The sequence below is a fragment of the Haemaphysalis longicornis genome, unplaced genomic scaffold (assembly GCF_048455015.1).
Source record: "Haemaphysalis longicornis isolate Haplotype H1 unplaced genomic scaffold, Haemaphysalis longicornis Haplotype H1 scaffold_7, whole genome shotgun sequence".
NCBI classification, from domain to species: domain Eukaryota; kingdom Metazoa; phylum Arthropoda; class Arachnida; order Ixodida; family Ixodidae; genus Haemaphysalis; species Haemaphysalis longicornis.
The window spans coordinates 123,054,224-123,071,058 of record NW_027526422.1 but is presented as its reverse complement, the minus strand read 5'-3'; the positions used below and the strand labels follow the sequence as shown (position 1 = coordinate 123,071,058).

The 16,835-nt window shown below is 45.8% G+C and overlaps 1 protein-coding gene across 1 annotated transcript; it reads left to right on the top strand.

The window, feature by feature from the left end:
• Nucleotides 1-236: 236 nt before the first annotated feature.
• LOC144146508 (uncharacterized) lies at nucleotides 237-5,904 on the top strand. Its single transcript, XM_077678452.1, has 2 exons — nucleotides 237-261; nucleotides 5,093-5,904. Exons 1-2 carry the CDS (start codon nucleotides 237-239, stop codon nucleotides 5,902-5,904), a joined length of 837 nt encoding a protein of 278 aa, XP_077534578.1.
• Nucleotides 5,905-16,835: the final 10,931 nt, after the last annotated feature.

Here is a 16,835-nt window from a genome sequence, read left to right as displayed (position 1 = left end):
GGAGGGTTGAACTTTCTGTAACGCGTAAATTTTGGACAGTGCCAAATTAGGTGCTGGAGGATGGCGGGTGTGAGGGAGGCGCAGAAGGAACATCGAGGCGGCAGGGATGGGGTGTACCATTTACGGAATATCTCCGGGGTTAAGCCAGCATTGCCAAAATATTTGTTCATAAAAACCTGATAACGCGTAAGCATTTTTGTCTTTTTTGTGCCGTAGAATCTGTATGGCTGGCGGTAATGACTCAGGAGGCGGAGGAGCCAAGTAGGGTAGCAGCTGAGGACTGGGGTAATACACTCCCGTGAAGCCGAGTGGGCTGCCTGGTTCCCCGGTGAGGTCTCGTCGTGTCCTGGCTACCAGTCGATGCGAAGATGAATGCCGCTATATTTTAGGATGGAGATCTGATGCAAGATTTCGTTGGCAATGGGATTGGTCGATGTGGGACTTTGTAGTGTCTTTAGGGCTTCGAATGAGTCCATCAGGATGCGTATATGTGAAGGGACGGAGGAGTGAAAGTCGAACGTGGGGAAATCGATGCCTTGAATGATGGCATGGAGTTCCGCTTCTAGAATGGTAGCACATGGAATATCAAGGGTTCGTTTGCCTTGGATGGAGGGGAGATCAGATGATGTCCATGCGGTGCCAACTAGTCAATTTCTTGGGGGCATTTACTGTTCTGGAGGGCGTTGATGCGGGCTGCGCGGACGGGGTAGGCGTTACGCGGGACGGGATGGGTGTAAAAGAATTTTAAAGGGTCTAAAAGGGTCTAAAGAGGATGTAAATGATATTAGATTTACTAATACCAGTATTACCTTGGAAGTAATATAAATTACTCGATGGTCCTGCACTTCAATTATTTCTTTCAGAAACTTCAGAATCTTCATTTCGAAAGATTAGAAAGCTTTGAAGCACGGAAGCCTTAAGAGCTTTGCCGCTTTGTTTCGAAAGGTGCCTCCCCTCATGTGTTAGCGCACGTGCCAGATACAAACTTGGAGCAGTTTTTTTACCAATCATTAGGTAAGAGCACAATTGCTGCTGAATTTTGCTATAATCACTTCTCATTATCCCGTGGGATCAATGTTCAAAAAATTTCCTAAGAGGTAGTTTTATAAGTTTTGTTTTGTTAAGAGTTTCCCAATTTACTAGCAAATTTGCTCAATTTTTTTATATTGTCTAACATTACGTGCCGAAAACTTCGGAGTCGTCAAATTGCCGGATGAAGATAACAGACGAAATGGGCATTAATCAAGCTGTTAACAACCAATACAGAAATAATAAAATCGGTAAGTCCCCTTTTAGTGAATAAGAAACAAATGTTTATTTGTTTAAGTGCTAGAGACATTGTTTGAAAACACCGCTCGACCTCAAAAGTGAAGGCGTTTTAATTCTTGTATGAGGGCAGTTTAAAAATAAGATTCACTAAATCGAAAAAAAAGAAGTGCACGAAGTCTTCAATAATTTTGAATATGATGATGGCGATCGAGATAAAGCAGTTCGTCAAACTCGCTACTAAGGTTTTAAATTACACTTTGTGTCCTGGTAACATGGTCACACGTGGTTGAGACACAACGGTACACTCCGATGCAGCCTATGGAATATTTGATTTTGGGGTTTACACGCTGAAGATACGCCTGGGCCAGGCGGTGTAGTGCAGTGGAGGGTTCGGGATTTAGTTTGACCAGCCGGGGAACTTTAGCGTGCGCCGAAAAGTCGGGAATCGTCAACTGAACACAGCCAAAGAAGGACGCACCCCTGTGAGCTGGTTCCTTTTCTCACCATTTTTACAACCCCATACCTCAGCGTAGCCTTAACGTACTCTAACGAACCTACGACAGCCTTTTTATTACCACCACCCACCTACAGGAAAATTATGTTTGTATGTATCGAAAAATTATTTCTTTAAATAACAGCAACACATCTACAAAACAACTTTTTCCAAACCTTTATTTGCAAGTTTGCACATTTTGAACACAACGGCCAACACAACTATGTAATTTAGGGCACCACGATACCCTAACCTACAGAATCCGTCCATAAATGACAACTTCGAACAACTTTCCGTCGAAAGCTCACCTAAGCTACTACTCCTGAGATGAACTACCTAAAAATATAATGCAGAAAGAGACGAATCACCTCACGGCAATCCTCACACAAACGCCCACCCAACGTTAGCCAGTGCAGCTTGTTAAAATATCTTTTCACCTAAATACTCGAGTTCGAACCCCAGAAAACCCGGGACCATGACTGGTGGCCGGGAAAAACCTAAACCTCAAAAACTACCTCTGCAAAACTTTGAAAAACGCATTCCTCGCCCTATAATCTAAACGTGCACACCTTCAGCAAGAAAATGGGGTCTAAATAGCACCTGACTTTGAAAGTTGAAAATAGCATCCAGAGCGGTTCCGGATCCATCTCGGGGTGCCAACCCGTGGCGCAACCACTCCCCTTAAAAAGCGCAGCGCAGTATGAACTGCAAGACCACCCCGACACATAGACACACTAACCGCTAAAATCGCACTGTAAATGGGCAAATTGCAGATGTTTTCCAGTAATCTCAACACTCCAACTTAGGAAGTTTCAGCCCGGACTACGCCATAGAATTTTCTTGGCCAGACATTATGTGGTAGGACCTCATCCACTTCGCTCTAAGCCGACACAAACGACACGAGCATCACTTTCTGGCTACTGGTACTCCTGAAATCACTTTAATAGCGTAGTAATTCCTTTTTCACTGGAATTTGATATTTGGGAAACTCACCTGGCATTCAGAGCATTGCGGGCCCATATCGGAAGAGTAACGCACCCCCACAATAAATCAGCTGAAAAAGCGAAGCATAGCACCAACTGCGAAACCATACCTAATACACAGACACACTAATCGCTGAAAGCGCACTGCAAATAATAAACTTAGTGATTTTTTGCAGTAATTTCAACTTTTGGACTTTGTCGATTTCAGCCCGCACTACGCTTCAGAATTTTCTTGGCCAGGCCTACTGCGGTAGGACCTCATCTAGCTCGCTCTATGCCAATACGAACGTTACTTCCTGGCACCACAGCCATTACGTAGGACCCCCATCCCACCACGTCCCACACATGAGAACAGTGGCCTGGCCACCATTGACAGGCAGTAAACCCCAAAACTAGTTCTCGCCACCCAAACCATTAAATGAGCGCTTTGGCAAGCATGAGGTTTACACATATTGCCACAACAAGACCAAACCAAATGCGAAGAAAAAAGAAAAAAAAACCCATCGGAAAAAACACCCCAAAAATATTCTCCTCACAACCTTTTCTGCAGCCTCTTGTCGCCTGAACGTCATTCTCTTACCACGACCACCAACAAACATGAACCAAGATATTACTCGAAACGCGAGAAACCCGAGACCTATAAGCTGACCATTCAACCAACGCCCAGAGCACCGTCGAGGTCCTCCGTTCGAGGCCAGGAGCGTGATTCATAGCACTAATACAGACCCTGAGACGACGTACGGGGATGTCAACCCCGACCAGACGGGCTTTACCTCAAACCCCACTTCGTACACTCAACTGAGCCTCACCGAGAAGAACCAGTTCTAAAAACTCTATTATACCCATCTGGAAATTCTTCCCACGTTCACCAACCCCACGCACACTTATTAATTCTAGCCGTGCTTTTCCACAATTGAAACACCAAAAAACTGAAAAACCTCGTTCCAGATCAAGACCCACAATACCATCACCCCTTCACTCTCCACACAATCAACAAAACCAACCATCCTCCCTTCCGTTCTGGACACAGGTCCGAACAACAATTTCCCCTAGACCGCCCTACACCAATGCCGCAACCTACCAGAAGGGCACAAAACCACATGACGAAGGTAGAGATGGGGAACAGAAGAGCGGAACTCCCAAAGAAGAAGAGCCGCGGCACGAGAACGGATGCGACGATAACGGATGTGACGAAGAGAACGGTGCCGCGGCACGAGGAGTGCGGCTACTCGGGAACGAATGCGACGACTTCGGTTCCATCCCAAATATCGCTCAGAAAGTTGACGTTTATATTTTTTAGGCAGAGGGGAGCAAGTGGAAGAGGAAATAGTTTTGTGGAGAATTCGGAACTGCCTGAAGAAATTGTATCACAATAAGCCGCTAAGACGACTCTACCATTACTCACAAGAAAGAAGCCGAAACTAAACAGACTTTTCGTACAGCAATTAGCCGCTAAGACGACTCACCATTACTCACAAGAATCGGAAACTAAACAATCTTCTTACGACCCGCAGCTCCGCTATATCAACAGATTTCCCACTGGGTGGAACTGGGTTTACTTTGCCATCAGCTAATAACATTTGGAATGCGTTGAAAATTAGTGGCAACACCAACCGAGCCGAAGAAGGGCCACCGAAATAGTAACTGTTGTGTGGTTGCGCGGACAGAGAAAGGAACACAAATACGCCCCTCCTGCCGTGGAGCGTCGTTGTATACGCTAGAGTCACTTTATGGGGTTGCGATACACGAAAAAGATGGTATTGACCTGAAGAGAAGTGCTGTAGATAAGCTTTTCCATTGCTGAGAATGGGACTTCGCAACGATGTCTGTCCCACCAGTTTCTTTAGCGGCGTACACGCGCCCGGCAACGTACAATCTCTGCCGTTTCTCGTGCACGCGAGGCCGACAGTAAACCCCGTACATGTCCGGTAATCGCACGGAAGCACTTGAGACACGAGGAAAGTATTTGCCAGAACAGTTTTCGAGCATGAGACACCTTACAAAATAATCGCAGAATCGCAAAAAATAACTACCAACAAGTGTCGAATATACGAAAGCGCGGCCGCTGTCTGCGTCTCACCGACCCAAAGTTTGCACGTGCTTCCGCGGGGCGGCGCTGGGTGTACTTATTTGCCGCGCCCTCTGACAGCTCAGAGGGCGCGACGAATAAGTACACCCAGCGCCGCCCCGCGGAAGCTTGAGCTAACTTTGGGTCGGTGAGAGGCAGACGGCGGCCGCGCGTTCATATATTCGGCACCTCTCGGTTTGTTTTTGCGATTCTGCAATTTTTTTAAAGGTGTCAAGACCTTGAAAACTGTTCTGGCAAATAGTTTCCCTGTGTCTCAAGTGCTTCTGTGCGATTTCCGGAAAATTACGGGGTTGAACTACTACTGGCGGCCTCGAGCGCGCGAGAAGTTACAGAGGCGGTCGAGGTTGCGAGCAGCTCCAGCTGAATCAAAAGAACTGAGCAGTGAGGCCGACATGCAGGATGTCCGAATTTGGATGCAAGCTATTAACGACAAGCTGGACAAACTGGTACCGCTCAGAGAAACGGTTGAGAGCATTGACGACGCGATACAATACTTGAGTGAGCAATACGACGAAATACTTAGAAAAACAGAGCAGAATGAGCATGATGTCAAAGACCTTAAGCGTAGATTGGAAAAGGTAGAGATGCGGGACCGAGAAGTAGCTGAACTACAGGCAGAAGTAGATAATCTTGAGTGGAGGAGCCGTAGACTGAACCTAGAATTCCACGGAATAGAGGAAACGGAAGACGAAAACTTGCTAGAAGAGATCAATGCAATGGCAGCTAAACACCAGCTTCCGCTACTCGCAGAAAATGATGTGGTCGCCATTCATCGGCTTCCGCCCAAAAAAGATAAGACGCCGGTCGTTATCTGTCGTTTTGCGAAGCAAGCGGACCGAGACTTTTGGTGGAAAAACAGAAAGAAACTGAGCAGCCTAGATACGGACTTCTTCTTGACGGGAAACCTGACGAAAAGAACACGTGCGCGGTTGTTTGAGGTAAAGAACTGGGCTAAAGAAGCGAATTTCAAGTATGCATGGCACTCAAATGGGAAAGTTCTAGTGCGCAAAGCTGATGGGGAGAAAGCCATACGCATTGCGAATGCTGCTGATCTGAACAAGCTAAGTTAAAGAAAGAGGAAATGATCGGCTCGACATGGCTAGCGTAGGAAACGATTCTTACGTTCTTCCGCAAGCGTTTTCGCAAAGTTTAGGAAATTTGTATTCCAACTCGTTTAAATGTTTTCACTTGAATGTGCAATCGGTAAATAATAAACAGTCCGATCTTAGACTTTTTTTTGAACAGCTGAATCACGTATTTGACGTCATAATGTTAACTGAAACATGGTCGACAGATGAAGCCAGCGTGTTTCGCCTGCCTTCGTACAATACATTCTACCTTAATCGAAATTCCGGTCGTGGCGGTGGTGTATGTATTCTAGTGAAAAAGATCTTTGACTGTGACCTAATTCAAAATTTCACCACGTCTTGCAATGACTTCGAGTTTCTATCAGTTAAACTACAAAATGTGGTTCTTGCTGTTTGTTATAGATCACCAAACGGCGAAACGGCATCCTTTTTGGATTACCTGGACACTTTTTTTGCCTTCGCTAATACAAGTCGCTTTGACGTTGTGTGTGGCGGTGACATGAACATAAATATGCTCAAACAGGAAGCTGTAGTACAAAAACTTGATATTTTGTTGAAGTCTCATTGCTTTTTTAATGTGATCACTATTCCTACGAGAATCACACAAATGTCTTCGTCCTTGATTGATTTGTTCTTAACAAATATACCGACAGGAAACCTCAAGGCTGGTGTTATTACTGTGGATTTGAGTGATCATTTGCCAATATACATTTGTTGTCGGAAACATTTATGTGATAAAAACAAACCGAACACGTTTTTCACCCAGCGTATAAACGAACAAACTCTGAAAACGTTTTCGGAGAATATTTTAAGGGCTCCTTGGGGGAATGTGCTTAAAATAAAAGAGCCAAACAAGGCGTACGAAGAATTTCTGAACATTCTAAAGCCAATTTATGCTGCTTCGTTTCCTTTGGTTAAAGCAAAGCAGAACGGAAAGGTTCGTAAACTCTGGATTAACGCTGAACTTGGGAAAAGAATACAAGAAAAAAATATGTTATTTAGCCGCTATCTTAAAACGAGAGATACTAAACTGTTTAAAGAATTCAAGGTTAAAAGGAATCGCCTAAATAAAGACCTGAAAAAGGCTAAGCAAGAGTATTATAACAATATGTTTAGCTCAGTTTCTGGGTGTTCAGATATAATGTGGAAAAGGCTAAATTCTCTCTTAAATCGCAATGTGTCCTCGGGTTCAGTACACAGCATAAATCTTAACGGCGAGGTTATATCGGGAAAGCCCTTGGCCGACACTTTTAATAAATTCTTTGTAAATGTCGCAGAAACACGTGATGTGAGTAATAATCTTGAAAAGGTCCCATTTATCGACAGTACCATTTTTATAGATCCGACAAGTGAGAATGAAGTGAAATTACTAGTTTTGAATTTGAAAAATACTACCGCACTTGATATTGACGGGATGCAAGTTCAACCTATAAAACATGTTCTTATGTTTCTTCTTCCATATATAACACATATATTTAATTTGTGCCTTGGCCGCGCTGTTTTTCCCTCCAAAATGCAAGTTGCACGCGTTACCGTACTCTTCAAGAAAGGCGATAGGAATAACATGTCAAATTACCGGCCAGTGTCCATTCTGCCAGTCTTATCGAAGGCATTAGAAAAGCTAATCTTGAAACGGTTGAATAATTTTGAACAGAAGTTTCAGTTGCTTCATGATTCGCAGTATGGTTTCCGCAAAGGCCTTAGTACAGAATATGCTCTCATGGCACAGAAAGAGTACATTTATCAGCAATTCGAACAGGGAAACGTTGTGTTGGGCTTGTTTGTTGATTTTACGAAAGCTTTTGACCACATCAACCACAAATTACTTATTCAAAAACTGGATCGGTACGGTATTCGTGGAACGGCGGGGTCACTACTACAGTCTTATTTGCAACACCGTAATCAGATTGTTAGTGTGGGTTGTCACAATTCAGATTCTTTGTCAATCGTTACAGGAGTTCCACAAGGAAGCATTTTGGGGCCTTTCCTCTTCAATATTTACATTAATGATATCGTGAACATTTCCTCAAACGTTAAATTTATAATATATGCAGATGATACAAGTATATTGTTAACAGGAAAATCAGTGAACGAACTAATAACACATGCAAATCTACTGCTGGTTAGATTAGAAAAATGGACAAGAGAAAATGGTCTAAAAATAAATGTTGCAAAGACTAAGGCTATGGTATTTCATGCTAAAAATAAAACGGAAATTGTAAATCAAACGATTATTTTAAATTCCATCCCTGTCGAGATAGTCCCTTCACTTAAAATATTAGGAGTAATATTTCAAGAAACATTATCATGGGATCATCACATACACTTTTTAGCTGCGAAGGTCGCTCAGGTAGTCGGCCTTGTGTACCGAAACAAGCACTTGCTTCCTCGGAATATTTTGTTGTTAATTTACAATACCTTATTTTTATCAAGAATCAATTACTGCCATCTAGTTTGGGCTCTAACTTCTCAAGAAAACCTAAACAAACTTCATAAGCTTCAAAAGAGGTTTTTACGGGCGGTAGAGGACGTGCCAAGTACCTATCATACGCGCTCCTTATTTGAAAAATACAACTTAATGCCAGTAATACAAATGTACGATTTTATTTTGTCAAAGAAATATAAGCAAGATATCAAAAACTGTAACCCGTTTCTAAAGCAGTTGGCAGATTTAGTACTTAACCAGCCTAAGTATAATACCCGAAAAAATGAAATGTGGAATGTTCGAACCTTTAGAACCACATACGGTCTTCAATCGCTGGGAAATAAACTTCCACGATTGCTAAATGAACTTTGGGATAAAGAAATTGACTTAGAAAAAGTCACCTTTAAACAACTAATTTTCTCCTGGCGACATGATCACTTGCTCTGTTACTTGCAATTTTCCTAAAAATGTATTTTTGTATCCTGTTTTTTTATTGACTTGTATTTTTGTATATTGCTCTGTATTTTCCTGCGATACGTTTGGTGGTGTCTTGTTTGTTTTTTTCACTGTTTCGGAAAATGACAATGTATTTGTGGTGTTTGCCAAAGCGATAAATTAGGCATTTCCTTTCTTTATGATGCTGTTTTTGTGTTTGCAAGGCAAGTACGCCTGTCTTTCGCATTGCGAAATCGATTATTTGTTTCTAGCATCATAAGCACCAATGCGCTTCAACTGTACAGTGTTTGTTGCTCCTTTTTTTCTTTTTTCTCGTAGACTTTCTCGTATGCTTCACTTGTATGTATCACGCGTATGGTTCTTCTCTTTTTTTTTAAGGCTAATGCGCCTACATTTTTCGTATTTTGTGAAACTATATTTTGTTCAAGCATTACACGTTTCGTTTCATTACACATGTAGAGTAAAGATTCTTCTTGTAGTAGACCTGTTTATTTCACGCGTATGATCCGGAATATTTTTATGAAAGTGTGACGGCTGCTGCCATGTGTTCGGGGAGAGGGAGGGGGGCCTGCGGCCTTGTCAAGCTGGCATCACGCCAGCTTTTTCTGCAGGTCTCCTGCATCATGTATCCTTGATGCCAAATAAAGTCATTATTATTATTATTATTATTATTAGATTGTACGTTCCCGCGCGCGTGTGCGCCGTGAAAGAAATTGACGGGACAGACATCGTTGCGAAGTCCCATTCTCAGCAGGGGAACCTTATTTACAGCGCCAATTCAGGTCAGTGGCCAGCGTATACGAAGGCGCTCCACGACAGAAGCGTGTTTGTGTTATTGTTTCCTCTGTTGGCGCAACCACACTACAGTTACTTTTTCCCTTGCCCTTCTTCAGCTCGATTGGTGTTGACACTAATTAGCAACACATTCCAAACGTTATTAGCTGTTGACAAAGTAAACGCAGTACCACACAGTTCGAATTCTGCTGCGGAGCAGTGGTTGTCTTTATGAAGATTCCGTTTAGTTTCGGCTTCTATCTTGTGAGTAATGTTGGAGTCGTTTTAGCGGCTAATTGTGGTACAGTTTCTTGAGGTCGTTGGGAATTCTCCAAAAAAGTATTTCCTGCTCTTCCCCATACTCTGCTTAAACAACAATAACCTCAACTGTCAGAGTACGAAAATCGCATTAAAGAATTCTCCTCTGCATCCTTTGCTTAAACAATAATAACATCAACTTTCAGAGTACGTAAAACGCATTAAAGAAGTCAGCGCGAGTGAATGCAACCTTGCCTTTGATAGCTTTTCATGCTCTCGCTTGGAATGCGTGGCCGAACAATGTAGACTTCAGGGAATAAGTAGGGCAGTAAGCGGGATGCGTATTGACCGTCTTTACATTGCTTTTGGCATCACCCGCGAAGTGCTGTGAATGCATATTCTTGTGCCGCCTTTTGGTATCCATTCGGTGCCGTGAATCTCGCTAAACAAGGTTACTGCTGAACAAACAATAGTGGCGGAAGCGGTAGTACCTTGTGTTATGCAACAACTTCGACGGCATGCGATTCATCGCAGCGCGTGATTTGTATGTACACTGAAAGCAAACCTTTTAGTTTTACGGCCCTTCGTGTCTGCGCTGCGCATAAACGGTAATCGTACTCACAAGTTTACTCCTTCCACTGACAAAAATGTCATGACTTTCTTACTTCCTTGACGTTTTTTACTGCTAAAATCATTTCTTGCGACGCCTATTCTCCCACGGCTGCCCGAGCGATAAACCTGTACAGAACGATGGCAGGCTGCCTTTCGCGGTTGTGGCTGTCCTTCGCTCAACAGTAGCGGCGCTGCCACTAAATCTTTCCTGCAGCCTTTTGATCCTTTCGGACCCTGCAACTTGCAATTATAACTATGTTTCTTTAAAACGTTCGAGTCAAACCCTGCCGTAACCGGCATGTAGTAAGTGAAACGATCCTGGCCAATCCCCCAAGTGGGTATGCGCCACAAACTGCGCAGGAGGCCGCCTGGTTCTTGCTGCGGCAGGAAACTAAACATCCCCCTCGCGAGGGGCACGATCAAATGCATAGCATTTCCGGGGGCGCACGACGTTAAGTAGTTTGCGTTACGTTAAAGTTGTTGCACTTGTTGCTGTCGGTTGTTGTATTTTAATTAAATGAGGAGACGTAATTACGTGGTCACGTGACATCATTTATTAGCAGGTGGGTATGACATCATTTATTATCAGGTGGGTATGATTATTGTGGCGCAGTGGGAAGAGCACCATGTACCTCGGTTCCGTCCACAGGTAGTGAATGCGTTGTATCAGCAGCTTCTTGACGTAGTTTGAATGAGTCAATGATATAAGGCGCATTCGTAGCCCTCCATTCTGTGTCGGCTTTGTGGCGCAGTCGGTAGAGCACCATGTACCTTCCCTGGGATCGAAACCAGGCGCCGGTAAGTATTATTTTTTTTATATAGTGTAGGGGGAGAGGTGCGGACTACGATGGACAACTAGAAAGGGTGACATCGTGAGTTAAAGAAATGCTCTGCACTTAAAACTTCCGCCACACAACGTCGAACCGCACGCAGCGCATGTGTTTTTACGTGCGCTGAACGGCCCGTCGCGACATCCACCGACCCAGAGTTGTTAAGGGGCGGCAAGAGGCGGCGCTGGAGTTGCGCGCAAACAGCAGTGTCCGGTGCCTATACTGTGCCCCAAGATCCTGACAGGAATAGAACTGACACCAGTTTGCCTAAAACGACATGCTACGTGATACGTGAAGTGTGCAAATTGAAATAAGAACAACGGATCGCGTGGCTTTCAGTACATGCCGCGCATCGTGGCGACGGACAGCGTATGCGCAGCCCGAACAAGCTGCGAGAGTTTGTGTCCAACGTTGATATGGAAACACCGAAGTTCGGTGTGTGAGCGCTTTGGTTTGTCTTCGACAGCGTTAGGCCCACGCTCAACGCGAGCACGAGGTCGCGGGTTCGGTTCCCGGCCGCGGCGGCCGCTTTTCTGATGGAGGCGAAAAGCAAGAACGCCCGTGTGTTCGAGATTTCGGCGCACGTTAAAGATCCCCAGGTGGTCAAAATTAATCCGGAGCCCTCCACTACGGCGCGCCTCATCGCCTGCGTTGCGTCGGCGCGTTAAACCCTACACTCAATCAATCAATCACGCAAGCGTTGTCTAACTTCGTTATCTATCTAACTAAACGGTGCAGGCAGCTATATTCATTCATTTTTTATGTAATCCTGAGCGCCCACCGGACGATGAAAATAACATGGTCTTCCCATATGACAGTTGGTCACGAACTCTCGTAATTTGTTCGCACTGCGCACACGCGGCCGATCGCCAGGATGCGCTGCGTGTACTAAAGCCACATGCTCCGTTGTTCGTATTTCAAGTTATCACGATAGTACATTATCCCACTCAAGTGCGGGTGGGTGTACATCTGTCGAACGGGCCGCAGTCTAAACGACCGATTAAGGGAACACCAGCTGAATATGCGTAACAAAACAAGCTCCCACCTTCCGCACTACTTCATGGCTTGTGAAAGCAAGCCATGCCAGCCGGTTTTGACTCAGGCGAAGGCCGAGAACAGGTGGCAGGGGAATTAATCGAGGCGTTCTAGATGCGACGCATCTCTTTGACTCGCCTTGTCCCTCCATCCATCCGCAGTCCGCACGCCTCTCCCCCATTCTCCTCGCCACGCCAGCTGCGCGGTAAAGCCGCTCTCACCGCAGCGCCATCTTGCGTTAGCGCTCGCTCCCCTCGCGATGCCAGCTGTGCGTCAGCGCGCGTTAGCCCTCGGTTAACACATGCGCATGCGCTACTCTCTCTCATTCCCCTCACCGTTAACGCGCGGTACATATAAACGCAATAACTGCGCTGCTCCGCTCACTCGCTCCACCGCCGCCGCTCCGATGACATCCGATGACCACCGATGATTTGAATGGAGAATAACCGGTCTGCTTACGCGATGGTCGGCGCAACCGTAACAAGCAGCGCCCAGATGCGTCTTATCACCCCATGGGTTCTTCCCGCGGAAAGATGTGGTCAATTTTTTCATTCGCAAGCATGGTAAATAGTGTCACTGTGAGGTAACCATCCATATCTTTGTATGGAAGTGAGTATGAATTTTTGAACCATCATATCGTGTTATAAGGATGATGACATGTATTCCGAGAATTACATTCCGAGAATGAATGAATGAAACAAATCTTTATTAAAACAACAGGTGCAGTTGTTAGGGCACCCGCCCGGTGGAGGGGATCCCTAGTCCGGGATCCCCTGGCTGCGGCTGGCTGCGCGGGCCCTTTGCACCAGGTCAAGCTGGAACGTAGGGTCCTTGCTGGTCAACCGCCCCGTCCACTGTTGTATAGAGGGGTTGGGGTTGAGTGCAGGTCCGGTGTCTTTTGGCACTCCCACACCTGATGGTATAGGGTACCGGGCGCTGGGCAGTAGTGGCAGGTGGCTGGATAGTCTGTCGGATAAATGGCATGAAGAACGGTACGGTGTGGATACGTGTTAGTTTGAAGTCGTCTGAACGTTGTTGCTTCATCCCTTGTGAGTTGGTGGTGTGGAATGGGGAAAATTTGCCGTTTGTGTCGGTAGTCCGCCAATATATCTGTGTAGCGCAAGAGAGGTTGCGGATTAGGTGAATGAGGTGGTGACTGCCCGGTGAGAGAAACGGCCCGGTGTATGTAATCGCGGGCAGCGGCGTGAGCCGCGTCATTCCCCTCAAGGGATTCGTGTCCTGGCACCCAAACTATATAAACTTCGGGAATGCTCTGTCTTGTTAAAAGAAGACGAAGTGCCGTTTTAGAAATTCGACCTTGTAAGTAATTTCTGCACGCTGCCTGAGAGTCGGTAAGTATGGTGTTTGGGTATTGGGCAGTGATGATGGCGTGGGCTATCGCGGCTTCTTCGGCAGTATCAATCGCTGTGGTATTGATGGTGCAGGATGTGATCTCTTGGCCCTGTCCATTCACTACACAAGTTACGTGGGCCGGATGGTGCGGATAAGGGGATGCACCCACATAACAGGTATTTAGGTCATTTGCATATCTGGCGGACATGGCTCGTGCTCGGGCAATTCTTCTGGCCTTGTTGTACTCTGGATGCACATTTCTTGGTATTGCGGCCACTCGTATGTGCTGTCGAATCTTCAAAGGTATGCTTGTTTTCTGATCTTTAACCGGTGGAGTGGTATAACCTAATCGGTGAAGAGTTGCACGCCCCGTCGTCGTTTTCTTCAGGCGCTCTATCTGAGAAGTGTGGTGCGCTTCTTGTAATTCCTCCCAACTGTTATGTACGCCCAATTGTAATAATTTAGATGTCGATGTCTTTGAGGGTAGCCCGAGCGCAGTCTTGTAGGCTTGGCGAATAATTATATTTAATCTGGCTTTTTCGTTCGTTTTAAGGCCAAGTACGGTGTTCCATAGGTGATTCTACTTATGAGTACTGCTTGTATTATTTTGAGCGTGTCAGGTTCTTTGAGGCCATATCGTCTATGTGCGACGCGCTGAATTACGTGTGTCAGCTGGTTGACAGTCTTCTGGAGGGGAGCGATTGTGTGGAGCCCAGAGCAATTTTTAGGGATAACAAGTCCAAGAATTCTCAAGTGAGGCACAGTTGGGACGGGTTGCTCATTTATGAATAGGTCCTGGTCTGGGACGGTGGACTTGTTTTGTTTCGGTGTACCAGCACTAAGTGTCAAAAGTGCGATTTATCTGGGGCACATTCAAGACCTCGTTTTGAACATATCTTTGCGCCTTGTCTATAGCAGCTTCTTGTTGCTCACCCATGGATCCTGTAGGAGTCCAAGAGGTGAGATCATCTGCGTAGATGGCGTGACAAAGGTGAGGAATATTTTGCAATAATGATGGGAGGTCCTTCATTGCAAGGTTAAACAAAAGTGGCGAGATGACTGGCCCCTGTGGGGTGCCACGAGCGATCGTCTTGAAAGTATCAGACCGTAAATGTCCAATTCCAATGGTCGCGGTGCGTTCGTGAGGAAGGCTGCGACGTAATTGTGCCCTTTCTGCACACAATCAATGGATGAAAGGCCCTGAAGGATGGCGTGGTGACTGATGTTGTCGAAAGCACCTTTTATGTCTAGAGCCAGGATGCAGCGCTTATGGTTCTTGGGAAGCCGGTCAAGAATGTCGTCTTTAATTTGAATGAGTACGTCCTGAGTGGATAAGTGTGGGCGAGACCCATACATAGTGTCGGGAAAATGGTCATGGTCTTCAATGAATGGGGAGAGACGATTTTGGACCATATGTTGAAATAATTTTCCTACGCAGGATGTAAGCGATATAGGTCTGAAGTTCCCTGTTGTTAACGGCTTTCCAGGTTTAGGTATTAATGTTACATCGGCATGTTTTCACTGTGGAGGGATTTGTCCTTATACCCAATTATTATTTATATAGTCTAGAAGGGCTTCTAATGCTTCACAGTCGAGATTTCGGAGGAGCTTATTCGGAATTTTGTCCTTTCCAGGTGTAGTGTTCCAGGTGAGGTTTGTGCGGCGGCTTCTATTTCGGCAAGGGTAAGGGGGGCATCCAGTTCGGGGTTAGGGGCGCCATTGTACGGTGGGGGAGGAAGCGTAAGTTGGGCGCTGTCTTTCCGTGACTTTTGTACCTCCTCGAGGAGTTCCGCCTCTGTTCCGGGATAGTTATGAATAAGTCTCTTTAATTGATGGGCTATGGATTATTTACATTCCTTGTTTCCCATGAGGGATCGAAGCAGATGCCATGTTCTACGGGTACCCAGTGTACCCTGCAACTGCGTACAGAATTGAGCCCAGTTTTGTTGGCTTAGTGTTTTAGCATATTCAGCTGCTTCCTGCGTTAATTTAGCTATTCTGATACGTATTTTTTGATACGTACATCTGGTAGATCTGGTAGAACGGTAGATCTGGTCGGACTCTCCACAGTGGTAGCACAGCAGACGATCATCGGGGGTTCGCCATACGCCTGTCTTCGTTGACGTGTGGTTTTTGGGCTATGGGGGTCTGCGGGCGACGTTGGACGGCGGTACAGCGGGGTCTTCTGACGATTAGTTGGACCTAGGCAGAGTCATGGAACAGCTTCGGTGTAGCCCGAAGCTTGTGGCTCACGGGGTGCTTCCGGTGGAGAAATTCCCAGCGCGTATTGAACTTCTCAGATGCCGTCGGCCAGGAAAGTGACTTGGGGTTGCAGCGTTGTTGAGAAAGTTTTCCGCAGTTTTTAGCGAATGGCGGTGGGTATTGATTACCGTAAGTCTTCCGTCACTACTCCAGGTGCGTTGGTGGGGTTCGGTAAAACGCGTTGAGTGGTTTGTCAAACTGCCTCGATCGTATTTCCACGATCTTCTTCATCATGGAAGCACCAATCACGAACTACGAGATTGTTTTCTAGGGGGTTCCGGATGAGTACAGCGAATAGTTCTTGTATAACGCCCAGCATTAGAACCCGCAGTATCTTGTCTTCTGCCCCCTAAGGTCAGCGCATCGGAATAGTATCGTGATGTCTGCAACGAAGACTACAACACATTACTAGGTGTTTGGGACTCGCGTGTGTACCTACAAATGCACGTTCTTTCCGCACGACAGTTGTGAAAGTTTTCAGAAATTTTGTTCTCAAGATGCTCCCTGATTTCAGCGTAGTTTAATGATTTCAAAACCAGACTCGAGCCCCATTACCCGAGATACAAACTCGCGTGCCTCAGGGATGCTTCGGCATCCCACCGGTGGAAAATTCGGACGCGCCCGAGCTCTCCAGCTACTCTTCTGGGTCTTTACCACAGGCTTCTATGAATGATGGGGGCTCCCGATATTGCTGTAGAACTGACTGGAGAGAATCAGCTTGGTTTCCCATAGTGCTGGTCGCGGTGTCTTCCTTGTTCACTTTCTCTGTTAGTACACCGAACTCGGGCGAAAAGCCTTGCTGTCGACATAACGAAGGTTTTGGGTAACTGTAACCAACACCTGTACCAGGTGTCACGCAGCCAAAAACGATGCAGCTATCTTGATGGAAAAGCAAGTTTATTGGAGGG